The sequence below is a fragment of the Psilocybe cubensis genome, chromosome 6 (genome assembly GCF_017499595.1).
Source record: "Psilocybe cubensis strain MGC-MH-2018 chromosome 6, whole genome shotgun sequence".
Taxonomy (NCBI): domain Eukaryota; kingdom Fungi; phylum Basidiomycota; class Agaricomycetes; order Agaricales; family Agrocybaceae; genus Psilocybe; species Psilocybe cubensis.
In genome coordinates this window covers 2,512,349-2,527,386 of record NC_063004.1, presented here as the reverse complement: position 1 = coordinate 2,527,386, position 15,038 = coordinate 2,512,349, and the positions used below count along the sequence as shown (strand labels likewise).

The 15,038-nt window shown below is 47.6% G+C and overlaps 3 protein-coding genes across 3 annotated transcripts; 2 read left to right on the top strand and 1 right to left on the bottom strand.

The window, feature by feature from the left end:
• Positions 1-3,358: 3,358 nt before the first annotated feature.
• JR316_0007296 (uncharacterized protein) lies at positions 3,359-6,680 on the top strand (the record flags this gene model as incomplete). The annotated part of the gene is made up of 16 exons (XM_047893039.1): positions 3,359-3,489; positions 3,948-3,982; positions 4,045-4,413; positions 4,464-4,565; positions 4,620-4,700; positions 4,755-4,832; positions 4,892-4,957; positions 5,017-5,079; positions 5,137-5,175; positions 5,232-5,333; positions 5,391-5,441; positions 5,576-5,623; positions 5,673-5,747; positions 5,813-5,863; positions 5,920-6,051; positions 6,106-6,680. 16 exons carry the CDS (start codon positions 3,359-3,361, stop codon positions 6,678-6,680), a joined length of 1,998 nt encoding a protein of 665 aa, XP_047748321.1.
• A 2,961-nt stretch (positions 6,681-9,641) lies between these two features.
• Positions 9,642-13,175, bottom strand: JR316_0007295 (uncharacterized protein; the record flags this gene model as incomplete). Its single annotated transcript, XM_047893038.1, has 1 exon — positions 9,642-13,175. One exon carries the CDS (start codon positions 13,173-13,175, stop codon positions 9,642-9,644), a length of 3,534 nt encoding a protein of 1,177 aa, XP_047748320.1.
• Positions 13,176-13,998: 823 nt separating this feature from the next.
• JR316_0007294 (uncharacterized protein) lies at positions 13,999-14,361 on the top strand (the record flags this gene model as incomplete). The annotated part of the gene is made up of 2 exons (XM_047893037.1): positions 13,999-14,132; positions 14,202-14,361. The coding sequence occupies 2 exons, from the start codon at positions 13,999-14,001 to the stop codon at positions 14,359-14,361; spliced, it is 294 nt and encodes a 97-aa protein (XP_047748319.1).
• Positions 14,362-15,038: the final 677 nt, after the last annotated feature.

Here is a 15,038-nt window from a genome sequence, read left to right as displayed (position 1 = left end):
GAGGAAACTTTTTTTCAAAGCCCGCTAGACTTGCCAAACACGGATAGGAGTGACACTTCTGTGACTATGGACAACATTGGCCCTAGCGTGACACCGAACTGAACTTTGTTTAGCCCACACGCGTCGTGGACCATATCGGCCAAAATGTGGTTCCAGTCTACTCTTATCCTTGGTTATATCTGAACTCTGGCTTTACCAAGACTAATTTTGGAGCCTCGGGCACCGTTTCATGTGTAGAAAACCGATTGCAATAGCATCTAAGGTGAGCGGTGAACATCCTCCGACTCGGAGTCAACAACATGCAAATTGCATTCTTCCAGAAGACATCCTGGAAAGTCGGAATGAAACTGTGAAGATCTACACACGGAGTCAGAGATAACGCGAAGGGTCCTAAGCGTCCCTTAACATGTGCGAAGCATCCAGTACCTTGTTGAAATCGTTGAGGACGCGGCATGGTTCGTGGTAAGTAAGTCTGCAGTACTGAGTTCTCTCAGGCTTACGACAAGGCAGCGCAGCTACAAGATTCGCATGCTTCTCTAAGGCTTTCTGTGCGTGGATAATCTTTTGCTCTACCTGATCAATACTGATAACGGCTACGTTTCAGGGAGAGTATGAGATAGTTATGTCATGAGGCTCAGAACTTTAATTTGCAGACTCAAAGTCATTCCGAAATTGCTTTGAGAGACATGGGAAGATTATCCAGAGTTTCGGTCCGTCAAGAGGTATTGTCTTTAAGAACTTTAATGTAGAAAATCCATCTGCTTGGAACAATGCATTGGATGTAGACTGTGTGGGAGATGGAAACGCAGTTGATGACATGATATCACTCACAGTGCCTGTTAAGGGTCAAGACGTGTTTTCGGGGGTCCAACGTGTAGGTTATTTTTGCCAGTTCGATTTCTAATGCTTATGCGCAGTGTAAGAAGTTACATTTCTCTGCTTGGTATCTATTTGCGTGTATAGATACTCGGCCTCTAAAAATAATTTTTGAGGAAAAAGGGTCTACGCGAGAAAAGGCTAGAAGGGATGAGTATGACCCTTCGTTCTCCTCGGATTGCCTGAGAGTACGTTGTTAGAGCATCATTCATTCATGATTCATAGGAGAGGCGGTGCATCATCTCGGTACAAACTTAGTGTCATCAGTACGGTTGCATCAAAGAAGATATCGGAAATGCATGAAGAGGCACGGGCAGAGAAAGTACATGCGGCCAGACTTGAACAATCCCATCATTGTACGGCATCTTGCCGAGGGAGATAGGGGCATAGCAGCCGTATATGGCAACTCTCGGTCCATAACGAGACATTGAGCCGTCCATAACTCATATACAACGCAGAATCCACGAAATACAATATGAGCGGATTATTTCGCTGAGTAGATACAGTTGGATCGCATACATTGCTCCCATTTTTTCTTCTACAGAAAGAATTTTCCTTTGAGGTTTCCTGACAGGTCTATTTTATGCAGTACATAAACATCACGTATTTACAAAAACTGGCAAATGGGACCTTCATGCGTATAGAGAGCAGATAAGATACTCAAATCTCCTTGGGTATATTATTTCTTCTTTGCCTTGTGGTGCAGAAGAAACCAATCTTCACTAACAACCGAGTATACTTGACCAAGTGGCAATAAATGTATTCCGAAGCTCAGCGCCAGCACTTATAACTCCGTCGCATTCCCCATTCTTCATGTATAGAGAGCAGTCTCCGCTCAAAGGTTAAGTTCAACCGGCATCGGCATTCAGACTGTGGCGCCTGTTATTTCTGGGAGCTTCGATCACCTTGGGTTCTGGTTCTCAATACCAAACCTGTGACCTCGCCCAGCTACGTCGATCTCCTAAATCTTTCAGCCGAGCACTCGATTAAGCTGAGAGAATTGACTCAATCCTTCTTGCCCTTCAATTTCTTCATATGTTTTGACAGCCATCTTTTCATAAAACCCCTTTCACTAAGTCGAAAGGTAGTTCAATCGCTTCATAGCTAATACATACTTCAATTGGCGGTCCGAATGGCCGAGTCTGTTCATTGGAGTATTTGAGCATCGAGAAACTTCAGCAAGGGTAGAAGCGTAAGTAACTCCTTTGGCCAAGCATAGATGAGGACGTAGCGGTGAGGTTTCTCACAGCGGAATACGTACACTCCGTTCAACGCCGTCACGCTAGAGACACAGATGTAAATGATATGTATAGACATATATTCTTACTACTCTGGAAGACGCAGCTCCATAGACGAGGGGAAAGAGACAGCAGGTCGATCGATTGAGATCGCTGCGTTCTCGTTGGTGTAGTTAAATTAGCCGATCATGTGTTGCTTAACATGGACAATCTGTCGAACTTTTCTCGCTCAAAAGGGACGCCTCGTGTACGCTCATCAGCTAACATGGATGTGATTTGGCTGTATTTCTAGGTCAATCCCCGGATGGTGCTCCTCACCCCGCCAGTTGATCAAGAGCGGCCCTGGAGAACATGGTCATAATATAGCCGTGGGGAGTGACGAAGTCCTCGAGGCCTATTTGAACTCCGATCGTGAATGTCTCCCTCTTATCATAGCGCTCATTTACTGCGTCCAGGAAGGAAAACGCCGGAAAACGGCTTGATAAAAGGACCCGAGGTTGGTTCACTCCACGTTGTTATTCCTGTATCTTCTTTGTAAGGCTTAGTGGAGGGAAAACAAACATTCATGAAATACACGATGCTATGGGATCAGCACAATTCCCAAGTGTTGTTTTGATCTTTTACGACTAGTGCGCGTTATCTGAGGTCTATCGGACACAAATGTGTCTCCTCTTAATATAGAACACGTTTTTAAATTGCGTAAACAGCATTGTTGTATCGCCTTTCGCTTTTCGCTATGTTTAGTCATTCTCGTCATCATTACAGTTCAGAGACGTTTAGGGTGATATCTGGAACCCAGTAGCTGATGTGTGAACAGGAGCCAGTTTAACGCAATCCCTGCCTTCGTATACTTGAAAGGCTAATCAGTCATGAAAGACATGCGGCTTGCCTTCTGCGTTTTAACTCTGCCGTTCGATATTTCAAGTCCTAATCTGATCATAACACAAGCTGCGCCACCTCATTAGCATACCACCGACATTAGGTTGAAAGGAATAAGATGAACGAGAAACAAATTAGCCGTGACTTAATTACATGCCCAAGTTGGTCAACAAATATTTATTAGGAAAAGAGGTACATAGTTACACAACATGATGTTGAAACAGATATACCTCGATTTGAGAGGGATCTGAGAGAAAACGCGACGATAAGCCACACGTGTAAGCTGCTCAGTAAGCCTTCCTTCGTGGAATCGTATGTCTTGATTTGGATGGAAAGAAGGGTCCGAGTCCAACGCACAGGGGCACATGCAGCCGGGGCCCACTGCCAGTGAGCGACATTTGGCGCTCAAGGATAGCCATGGCAATACGCGAAAATCGACGAACAGAAAACGTTCGTTTTGGGATGCTTCGGACGAAGTTCATGGGATGTCTATCGGGTGCGCATCAGCTAGAGACGTCTGGGACGCATAAAGGAAATGACAGTGACGGAAGAGCACTTAGCGTGGAGTTAAGAAGCCCGATGTCTGATTTTTTCCCATCCGCCAAGAGTGGTTTGACATTAAGCAAAAATCACCCTGTAAAACAGTAGTCCACCGAGCATAGTCAAAGTAGACATCTTGCTAGATACCTCCTGGATCTAGAAAAGGAGCTTAGCATGTATTTGTTGTATTCTGGAGGAGAATGTCAAGTCAGTTGTCAAGTCAGAAAATACAAGAAGTCTAGTTTAGTCATGTGATGGGAACGCCCTTTATCAAAAAGTAGACCCTAACGAGTGGTATCTTTGGATAGCACTCGACCATCGCCTCGTGTCGTGCAGGTGCGGCACTCTGGCAAGCACATAAAGGCCGTTGGGCCATTCCTACCGGACCCCCGAGGGTTGCTCATTAAAGACCAGGACGTCGTTAACTGTTGGCTTCCTTTCAGATTCAGGTATCTTTTGACGCCTCTATCCCTGAAGGCTGGACACTCATCTTGGAACCCCTCTATAACAGCAGTCAGATCCCTCCGACCTCGTGTCCCCTCAGAGGCCTTTTTAACATCCATCCTTATCCTGGCGAATTGCTTTTCTCTTTTCTCGTTCCTTCACAAAATGTTCAAGTGGGGTAAATCCAAGCGCGACAGCAAAACTTCCATAGCGTCGTCCCGATACGAGCCCAAGACGCCCAAGTTAACCAGCGTCTCTCTTCCCGACGGACGATATACACCCATCGATTTTCAAGAATCAACAGAAAAGCCAATCAGCAACCTTCTGTTTCGACATTTCTCACCTGACAGACGACCGGACGTCTCGGTTTCGAGATCACGGCGCACACCTGTAGACACTAGCAGGGCGCGAGTATCATCGTCTGGACATGTCGAAGGTGAATCGTGGTCCGCATACATTGTTGATTATATCTTACCTCTCTCTAAGCACCACGGCCCATTCGACCACACCCTTCCCAGGGAGCCTACCTCCCCATACTGGACCATCGCGACAGAGATGTCATCGATCCTACACGGAAGCCGATCTCAGGTGCGGCCTCAAGCCCCCCCCTTGTCGCACGAATTGAAACTCATACAATATCAGTTCCTTCAGCCCAGTATCTTGAGGCGCAGATTCGAAACCTTCCTCCTACCCCCGCCGTCGCACACAATACACGTCAGCTCCGTGCGTACTCTAGATCAAATTTATTTTTCGCACCGCTAATTTAAGCATATCTAGTCAACGCTGATGTCGACTATCCAGAGGAGAAGCGACTGAAGGAGATTGCAAAGAGGAATGGTGACGTCGTCAATCGAGGTACGTCAAGCGTTTCTCGTCGTCATCGTTCATAATTCTGAAAGCGATCGCCCGAATAGATTTGCTTAAGACCTATCCTGACCCAAAAAACCAGAAAAACTCATCAACACCGGCGTTAAAGAATGGTAAGCCCTTCGATCGAGTCCATAAACAACAAGTCACCGACGTGGTTGATCTTCGGCAGAATCATCGAAGAGGAGCAAGGTGCCCGTCGATTTTGAGAATTGGAAGGGCGTTCCTGTGTCAAGTCTGTTTTCTTATCTGATTACAAGTTCACGATCTGATACTTACCTGATCTGTGCAGCAACCCCAGTAATACCGTTCCCGGAAAATAATGGAAAGGGTGAGTTGCTGATAACGCGATAAGCTGTTCTTTAGGCTTACCATCAAGATCGTTAGGACCTCTGAAATCCGCTTTAAAAAAATCGACAGCTACCACTCCCCCAATTAAGCCCACCACTGCCCCGATCAAGTCTGCGATGAAGAAGGAGAGCAGCTACGGTGATTAGCGCCCATTTATCATTTTATTATCACCGAGCTGATCGTCCATCATCCCAGATACTGGAAAATCGTACTATTCAGAAGACGAGTATTCTCGACGCAAGGACGGTACGTACTGCCTTGTATGCACCGCATATATGCACATTTTTAATGAGGCCAACAGATCGATTGAAGTACCGCAGTGAGCTTCCCTTTTTCCGTTCGACATTTAGGTCGTAAATTTCCAACCTATATTAACTTAGTCACACCTTCAAAAGCTTGGCTGGAAGTGCAGCATGAGAAACGTCAAGGTAAGCGGTATACTCTCCTAAAGTGAACGATTTACTCAACTTAAATCAGATGAGGAGAGAGCTCGACGCTCATCAACATCCCGAGTGCCACCACCAGTGGTGGTCGACCATCCTGCAGTCTATGGTAAGTTACATCGGCGATTTTCAGCTTGAAATTTTCATTTGTTAATTCGTGATTTCCTCTACAAGGCCCAAATGCTTTCCCGTCAAGTAATAGCACAACCCCTTCCCCGACAGAAAGTGAGTTTTTCAACTATAAGGCAAGACCATGTACTCACCATATACAATGTAACCAGTGGGGCATGATTATCACCGCAGGCGGCGAGCGAGTCAATCATCCGAACCGGCGATCTTCAATAGTAGGAACTATCTTCCCGCATACATCAGGGAGCGAGTGGAGCAGCAGGCTAGGCAGGATAAGAAGGACTGTAAGTACTGTATTTTGCCAACATCTTCAGACGATCATCTGACAAACGCGCTAGTCTGGGACCGGGTCGAGAAGTTTGGAAAGGGTACACCAACACACCCGCAATTGGAATGGCCGCTAGTCGACTATTCCATTCGAATGTGGAGAACACCCGCTACACCCAGAATCTACTTCGATGCCGGTTTCAACCCTCGCATTCCAAAGTATGCTCCCAGAGTAGACAGGGGACTATATATGTCGCCTATGACTCGTGAAGAGGAGACCATGGAGATCTCATACGATGCTGCAGTATACAAAATCAGTCTTGTCAACAGGACTTTGAGCAACTGGAAGATTGACATGCATTTCAAGTACCATATCCGGGTGATTGACGTCTTCCGAGCAATCTACGACACCTTCTCTCAGCCGTTGACGCGCCAGGAGTACGAAAGTCTAGGAGAGGACGTCATTAAAGAATGCTTCCCCGCGTTCAAGCAAAGGTGTATGGATATACCTGAGTTTGCGCATGCCGAGGAACGAAAGGGATTCTTGCGGATTGATTTGCTGAAGGGCCGCAGGGTCTTCAAAGGCCTTGTTCCCATTCCCAACAAACCCAACACCTTCGAAATCCTGTTCGACGACGGCCGTTGATTCGACTGTCCTTGCATCCTCGGTACTCTTTGCAACATCCAAGCATTCCCCATCCTTCGTGCCCGCTATGTTCCTATTCCTTTGGTCGTTTGTTCATTTCCAATTTTCACCATCAATCCTTGTTTTTAACGCCGCGCGACGCCCATTTTCACGATTGTTTATTCATGATTTACTGTTATTCATATGCTTTGTGAGCTTTTTAACGACACCCACATTCCTTAGATTTATCGTCTGCTCACCTTGATGGACTTTATTCGTATACCACTCTGCACATCTTGTAACATCCCCACGCATTCGTCTCCACTTCTATTTTCCACCGCATTTTACTTAGGAGCTTAGCCTCCGTATTGCTCGCCCATGGCTTGAGCTATAGTGTAGTCTTCCAGTCCCTCTGTCGTTACGAAATCGTTACGCATAATTAACCTATATGTTAATTTTTAAATCAGATTAGAAAATATCTCCAGACAAAAATTATCGTTAAGATATCTGTTAAGATGACGATTGACGAACGTGTGACTGACGTAGAAGAATCGCGATGATAGACTTGCTGGGCAGGTCTATTCAGGGAATCCGCTGGAAGGCGAGAGAACACCCAAAACTTTCTGTCAGTGTACACAGTCCAGGATCCCCGTAGATGAAAATAGAAGGGCTTAGCAATTGGTTTGTTCTTGAGTTGGGAACAACCTAGAAGGTTCTCGTGGGGAAAGAGGCAATAGCACTGGGTCTATCGGTCAAAGGGGCTCCAACTATCGGTCCGTGAAGGAACCAGCATAGCGTAAAAGACCCAAAACGATCTAGGAGCGGCAGAATCTCGGTCATTGCTGATATGCCATTAAAAAACAGAAGGTAGGAGCGGCCACGACAGGGCAGGCGAAATGGATTGTCAGGGATGAGTAATGTAGAGTTGTCGACATTGGGCCACGTTCCGACCAAAAATACGGGCGTAGTTGTGCGGATGCGAGTCGTATTGCCCCCGACCAGAGAAAAAAATAGCCCGTTTCGGCAGTTCTATACGCGTACACACGTTTTGGCAGACGATGAGTGGGAGAACGGAACGTCTTGGCCATTGCGATGCTGTGCCTCCTTGACCGGAATACGTGCGTAGTCGTTTTCTCCGGTAGTCGTCATACCGTGTGCCGCCGATGTCGTACACCAATGGGATGACGCCTTCGAGAAAATTTGGAAGAGATAAGGTGTTCGGGGTGCGCGTATCATCAACAGCCGTTTTTCCAGGCAGGCGTAGTATCGTTCTATCATGAGCCTAGGCGACGTGTGCCTTTGCGCGAAAAATAGACATCATAGCCACGAGATATCAAGTACAAATCGGGAAGAGTATGAAAAATCATCCAGAGGTCCTGGCAGATTGGGAAAGCGATAAGTTTGTGGACTGTTTTCCGATCAAACACGCCTCGCGTTGGAGTCGTGGCCTGCCAGACCCTGCGTCGGAATAGCCTGGCGACGCGGTTCTATTAGGGAAGCCTTTGCAGGGCGCAGAGTACATCATTTCGGTGCAGGTGCCAGCGACCGAGGCGCCACAGCGAGCGTTACGGAAACCTGTAATGTGGGAGATACTTTGCGCTTTAGGAGCACAAGGAAAAAAAAGATGCTATGCCCGATATTAGCCAAGACAGCGTGCAGAATGGCCCACCTAAGCCCTACGAAGGATATCTTTCCCAGATTCCAGATATCATAATGTGGCTTTTGTTGGCGTCCCGACATAGTAGGCTCCTCGCTTGATTGACGGATGGGGCACAAATAACACAGAAATGACAGTAATCCCTGTCCTATGAGGCGGAAGCGACAGCATTCGATGGGTATAACAAACCAGAAAAACAGCGACATTGTCTAGCCGATTTACGGCAAAGACGGGTGTACCACCACGACATCACTGAGGACATCGGGAAGTATCCGAAGTTGTGGGCGTCAAGATGAGAAGAACGAGTAAAGTATTGAGGAGAGTGTATAAAATGAAAGAGTGTGTTGTGGAGGGTAAGAAAGAAGGAAAGTGACCGTACAGGTCAGCTTTGGAGATCCGTCAGTAGCCTGCGGGAGATAAATCGATAATGAGTCATTCTGACTGCAGTGCAGCGCACTGTGCCACAAGTGTATGAGCCCTGACGGAAAGACCAAGGGTACTCCAAATTGGGTAAGAGTTTATAATAAACAATATCACGTGATGCAAAAGACGCGTCTAAAATTGATCCGTTTGATTGCGCCCCTTCATTTTCACACACTTTGCCCTGCAAGCAGAAGGTTTTAGGGAGGGTTTAGAATGCTGCGTTGCAGATGTAGCGTATCTTACGTGTAACAGGCATGGTTTTAATTTAATTAGTTCATGGAATTGAAACTACATAACTAAGAGAATGTATCCATGGACCAAGTTTAGATAAGGTTTCCGGTCGCCTTCAAAGGTCGTAATGAAGAAAAGTCAGGGCAAAAATTAAGAAACGATGGATACAAAGAGTACAACTACATGATAGTGCGATGATCACAGACGTCATTCTAGAGGAGAAAGCAAAACAAATGATGCAAACGAGCGAGCAAAAATAAGACAGACAATGTCATCCATCTATCTCTACTAGGGTGTCTACTATCATTATTATTAGATGCATGATGGTGATAAGATGGAAATGTGTGCGTATATCGCAGTGTTTTTTGGTCTCTAGGATTGAAGATATTGAGTATGTCAGCATGAGTCTGAGACTGACATGCAGAGACGTCTACTCACAAAATACTGGAAAATACAGATAGTATGATCATGCAAATGTCGGTGAAAGAAATAGGATGGTAATGAAGTGTTCAATGTGCGATGGAATGAGCCGAGAAGAGAGTATGCGAATGTAGACATGATGTGGAGAGAGAGAGAGAGAAATGGCGATGCAATAGAGAAAAGAAAGAAAAGACGACGGAAAAGAAAAAGGCGACACGAATACACAGGAACGATCAGAAGAGGTGTTGCGCTTACAGCAGCGCTACAACACCTTCGTCCCAGTCCGCCTTCGAGACGCATCCAGTGCCCCGGCATACGGGACATGAGACTTCCACATTACCATCTTCGATGATGGCATCCGCACCTCGTAGTGCAACCCTCTCTGCCGTAACAAGACAAGGGCCATGGAAAGTATGCGAGCAGAGTTCGCTCTTATCCTCCTTCGACATGATAGAGAGCTGCTTCATACCAGCTGCAGCTCCTGCAATTTCGGTACCATAGGGGTCTTCGTCAGATGGTCCGATACCGCAGCTAACATCATGGCACCTCAACCCAGCCTCTCGCTCGCGACGCTCAATTCGTTGTCGAAGCGTAGGTCCAGGTGCAGGGGGGAGTGTCCAATCCTTTCTAGGACGAGGAGCACGATGTTCCGGGAATCCACCACCAAATAAGTCAGTGAAGTCTTGTGCCATACCCATAGGACCCAATCTATGCAGAAGAGGAGGAGCCTGTTGCTGCGGCTCAGCCTGAGGAGCGGCATCTGCATTCGGTTGGGCCTGCTGTTGACCATCCTCTGGCTGAGGCTGTGCAGCAGGAGCGCCCCGAGGTTGTTGAGTTCTCAAACCATTGAGCATCTGAGAGAATGCCTCAGATATCGACCGACCAGCTCCAGTAAAGTGCATGTTCATTCCCGGATTGGCACCAGGAGGGTTCGCATCACCGAAAGGAATTGGTTGTGCTTGCTGCTGTTGACCGGGCTGTTGGGGGGTAGGTGGCGTGGCAATGGGTTGACCCTCTTGTTGTTGTCCTGGTACTCGCTGACCGGCACCAGGCCTTCTGTTCGCCATGAGATCGAAAAGACGTGCCTCTATTTCGCGACGCAGTGCATCATTGGTATTTCCGTTCGGCGGTGCATGGGCATTGTGACCGTCTTGATTAGGGACCTGGCCTCCTACTTGTACAGCTCCACCTGGTTGGTTGCCAACGGGGACGGAGAAAGCCCCACCAGGACCGAAGATCATGTCAACCCGTATTTCCATCACATTTCTCGGCATATTGGGAGGGATTCCATTAGCGGCCTGGGGCATGGCCTGGTTTCCTGGAGCCGAGTTGGTTGCATTAGGTTGTGGGGTTTGAGACTGTGCTGTCGTCCCTGGAGTACCAGCAAGTTGAGGACCTGCAAAATGGGATCGCAATAGAGGAATGGGTGTTCGAGGTCGGTAAGCAATCACACCAGGCGAATGGTGATATCTAAAGTAATTACCTGCCATTGATCCTCCAGTGGGGGCATTCCCGGACGTAGCAGGTTGGGGTGTCGCTTGAGCGGATTGAGGTGTGGGTGGCTGTTGAAGATTAAGAGTGAAGCCCGAGAAAAGGGAATTAAAAGGTACCGGTTGTCGAATGTCCCCAAGCATGTGAGACAGGAAATTACCAAAATCACCTTCCTGTCGCGGCTGGGCAAAGAACGTGTTTTGCTGAGGAGTATGGGGTGCAGCTGAAGAGATGACATGGTCAGTACGTCTAGGTCGTCTTACAATAAACATTCGTCTATTACCGGTTGGATTGCCCGCTGCAGCGTTAGCTGGAGCTGGGATCTGGATAGGAATTACGACAGGAATAGGCAAAATTCCAATATTCGCTCGCGGTGCTCGAAGAACAGTTGGTGTCCGAGGAAGAGTACTGGCCGCTATAGGGACAGAAGGAATGGGATGAGCAATATTGGACGTGCTTGCATCAGATGCAGTATGAGTTGCAGCATCGGCGGCAGGGGCATTGGTAGCAACAGATTCTGGAGGTGCAGAATGGGCTCGGACTGTTGGCGTGCGTCCAGATGGGCCAGAGGTTTGGGGGGGATGAGCAACACCGTTGTTTCTGAGGCGAATGAATTCCATCATTTGACGTCGCTCCTCGCTCACTTCCTCCGGCGTCGCTAATGTTCCAGGACCCAAGATATCGACGAACGCCGGAATAGGCTGAATATTTTCTTCCAACTCATCGGCGATGTTCTCTGGTCCATGCTCGAGAGGGGCTTCCCCATCAACTGCATTCTCGCCCTCTTCTGCCTGACGCGCAGCAGCTCGCTCTCTCCTTTCCCTTCTGCGCATTGACGCATGAGTCAGATTTTCGGGATCAATATTGAATCTGCAAGTCGGGCAAGTGGTATGTCTGGGCCGAGCAAACCATGGAAGGAGACAATCGGCATGGAAAACATGAGCACAGGGGAGGGAAACGATCTTGGGCTGAACGGTCTCCGAAGCTGACGATGATGATCCTTCCTCGGCAGATCCCTCTTTCTTCTCCTTGCCGAAACCTTCACCGTCTCCGTCTAACAGTTTGTCCCAGCAGATAGCACAGCCTGCGTCACCGCCGTTGGCAGGTTCTTCGCCCGAAGCACTACCCGCACCACCGACACGTTCCAGTCTGCGGACCAGACCAACAGGCACGACCTCGAGACCATCAACAAGCCTCTTCGCTCTCTCAGGATCATCCTTCTCTTGATGCATGCCTAGGCCAAAGCCCATGTTGCCGAAATTGATGAAAGTTTCGCCATCAAGGCCACCACCCAATCGACCTAGAAGACCAAGGATATCCGCCAAAGGTCCACCGGCGCGCGGGGGGTGTTGATGAGTGTGAGCATCGTGCGCTCCTGGATTTGCTGTTGGCGGATTTGCTTGGGGATCAACACCGATGGGAAAAGTAAATCCTGGACCAATCTCAAAGGAAAGTGCCATTCCTTCGATAGGTGGCCCATTGTTTCCTGGTTGCTGCGGAAGCTCTGGTTGCTGCGGCGGTGGTGGCGCTACCCCGCCCTCAGGGTTCTCGGTATTAGGAGGATTATTGTTATTATTCTGATTCGAGGTAGCATTATTGTTGGTGTTAACAGGTGGTGAGATTAAGTGTTGGAATAAACGGAGGGCATTGGCATTATTGTTTATGTCGAGGTTTCCGGCAACATTGAAACTGGCGCGGATGATGTGACGGTGGATATGAGGAATGGTGGGGTTAGTTGCGGGTGTTTGGACCTGCGGTAAATTAGCACCTGTCTGGGAAGAGGAGAAGGTTGCAGAAGAATTGTTTCTGGTGCTACTGCTTACTCGCTGTGAGGGGTGCCTTCGATCACGCTCCTCGTCCTGGTCATCCTCTACCCGTGCACGCCTGTTACCAGTTGGGCGTGATGTGGTGGAGTATAGCGAGGGCCTGGGTGTGGATGATGAAGAAGGAGCATTGGGTGGAGTATCGACGTCGATCCATGCGTCTTCATCATTCTGGTCAACTGCCTGCATTTCGACCTCATTGGCATCTCTATCCGATTCTGATTCAGATTCGGAGTCTGATGAGTCTGAGACTTCTTGAAGTGGGGGCAAGTCGTCGTAGTCCATTTGCACGTCGTCGTCGTTTGCGAATGACTGTTGAGCTTCTGAGTCAGCCGAAGTCTGGGGATGGAGACCCTCCAATGCGGTAGCGGTGGGGTTGGTTACGCCCCCATTCTGGTGTAGTTCGGTGCTCTGAGCACCTGGGATGTCGGTGGGATCTGAAATTGTATTGGATAAATTGTGAGGGTCCATCCTTTGAAGGTGGTTGTGGTAGAAAGAGCAAGTCCATTGTGGAAGTCTTATGGCCGGTATCTTCCTGTGTTGTCACTTGCTTATCCCCGATAAGGACTTAACTGGAATATGCTAGAAGTCACGTTTCAAAATTCAAGCGCCCAGTCCCTCGTAAGGCTGTGCTCAAGCGGTACAACACTTGACCACTATCCAGCTACAACGATGCCTCTGCATGCGCAGGCGGTACAACTTGATGAACAACGTTCTGCCTCTCCTTCGTACCCAACCTTCCAAATGAGATTCAGACTCCGTCATTCTCCGCATATTAGGCTCATTGAAGGTGCCACGGTTCTTCTTTTAACTTTGTCAGACTTGGTCTAGGCGCCGGTCTTGCTTTTGATCTTCGGCCCCCACAACATGAACCAAATCCAGCGACACTCTAAAATGCTACAGTCTGATTTAGAGCCAGTGATCACAAGTCCCATCAGCAAACAGGTCCAGGTGCCAATGTATCCGTAGTCTCATTTCCAACTTGAAGCACCTCAACCACCTTTTCAACTTTCGACACTCGACTGATGAAGTACACACGGTCATCGAGATGACAAAGATGTTGTTGGAGCGACGTTCAAAACGGTTCCTTTCTTCTAGCATGCCCCCGAGGGGAGTCTGTTGGGACTAAAAAGCGCCGCCGCATTTCACCATCAAGTTTAGTATAGCAAGGGTTCCACTTGGGTTAAAAAAGCGGGTCCTGTGCATGATATATAATATGCTGAAGCTTCATCTTTCCTTCATCCCAACTAAAGACTGAAAACGAAGCCCATTGATCGCTTGTACCCATTCCACAATGCAGTTCCTCGCAACTTTCTCGCTCATTGCATTCATCGGCGTTGCCCTGGCCTCAGAAGAGGCGCCCTTCGCTGGTAGCTGCTCCAACGTTGCTCTCATCGGTGACAAAAACCAAAACTACGCAAAACAAGGGTGCGGAAAAGACCTTCCAATATGTTATTACTATATGAACTATGTTCATTTATGCTCCTAAATTTCTAGCTGTGTCAAAAGCCGATCTCGAGGTTGGGCCAGTTCCCACAACTGCGCCAACAAGGGTGGGTCGGCCTACCTCTGTGTCCAGGGCTCAACCACGACTTGTATCAGCGGCAAGTCTAACCTTATTGCCGCTGGTCTCGAAAACGGAGAATGCTTCATTTAGGCTAGTTGGTCGCCTTCAATCGATAAAGTGATGAACTATCAGTAAGTCATTCTCTAGTCTCTAGTTTGATTCCTGTTAACCCTTACGGTTGCGTTATAGTCTAATACCAATTTGAAAAGACTGAAATCTGGATTTCAAATAATATGAAAATTATATATAGTATCGTCGCAAGGGTGTAGTAAAGTTACGAATAGTACGCAAACCCAATAAAAAAACGATCCACCCTTTTATATTCTAACTTGCAGCCTGTTTCTATTATTGTAAGTCGACTACGATATTAAATTCCCTCGTCAAATTACATTCATGCATATATCTCAGGGATTGCTTTACGATCAGGCCTAAATCGTGATGCCTATTAAGCTCTCACAAAAATTCAGCCAACACTTGACTATATTATGCACAAGCTTAACAGGGTTAAAAGAATCAAGCTTCAGTACATAAGCTACTAACAAAGTGATATACTATTGACACTCTCATACCACACGAGAGTAATCTAAACTTTTAACACCTCCAAAGGCAAACGCCGACCTTCATTCCAAAAAGGGTATACGACATACGGCAATACCGTTATACAATCCACTCTTTTGGCTGAAAGTGCCGTTCTACTGTCCCAATTATATCCAAGCTAGCTACATTAACAAGACCCCAGGTAAAACCCTTTCGCAGACTTTAACATG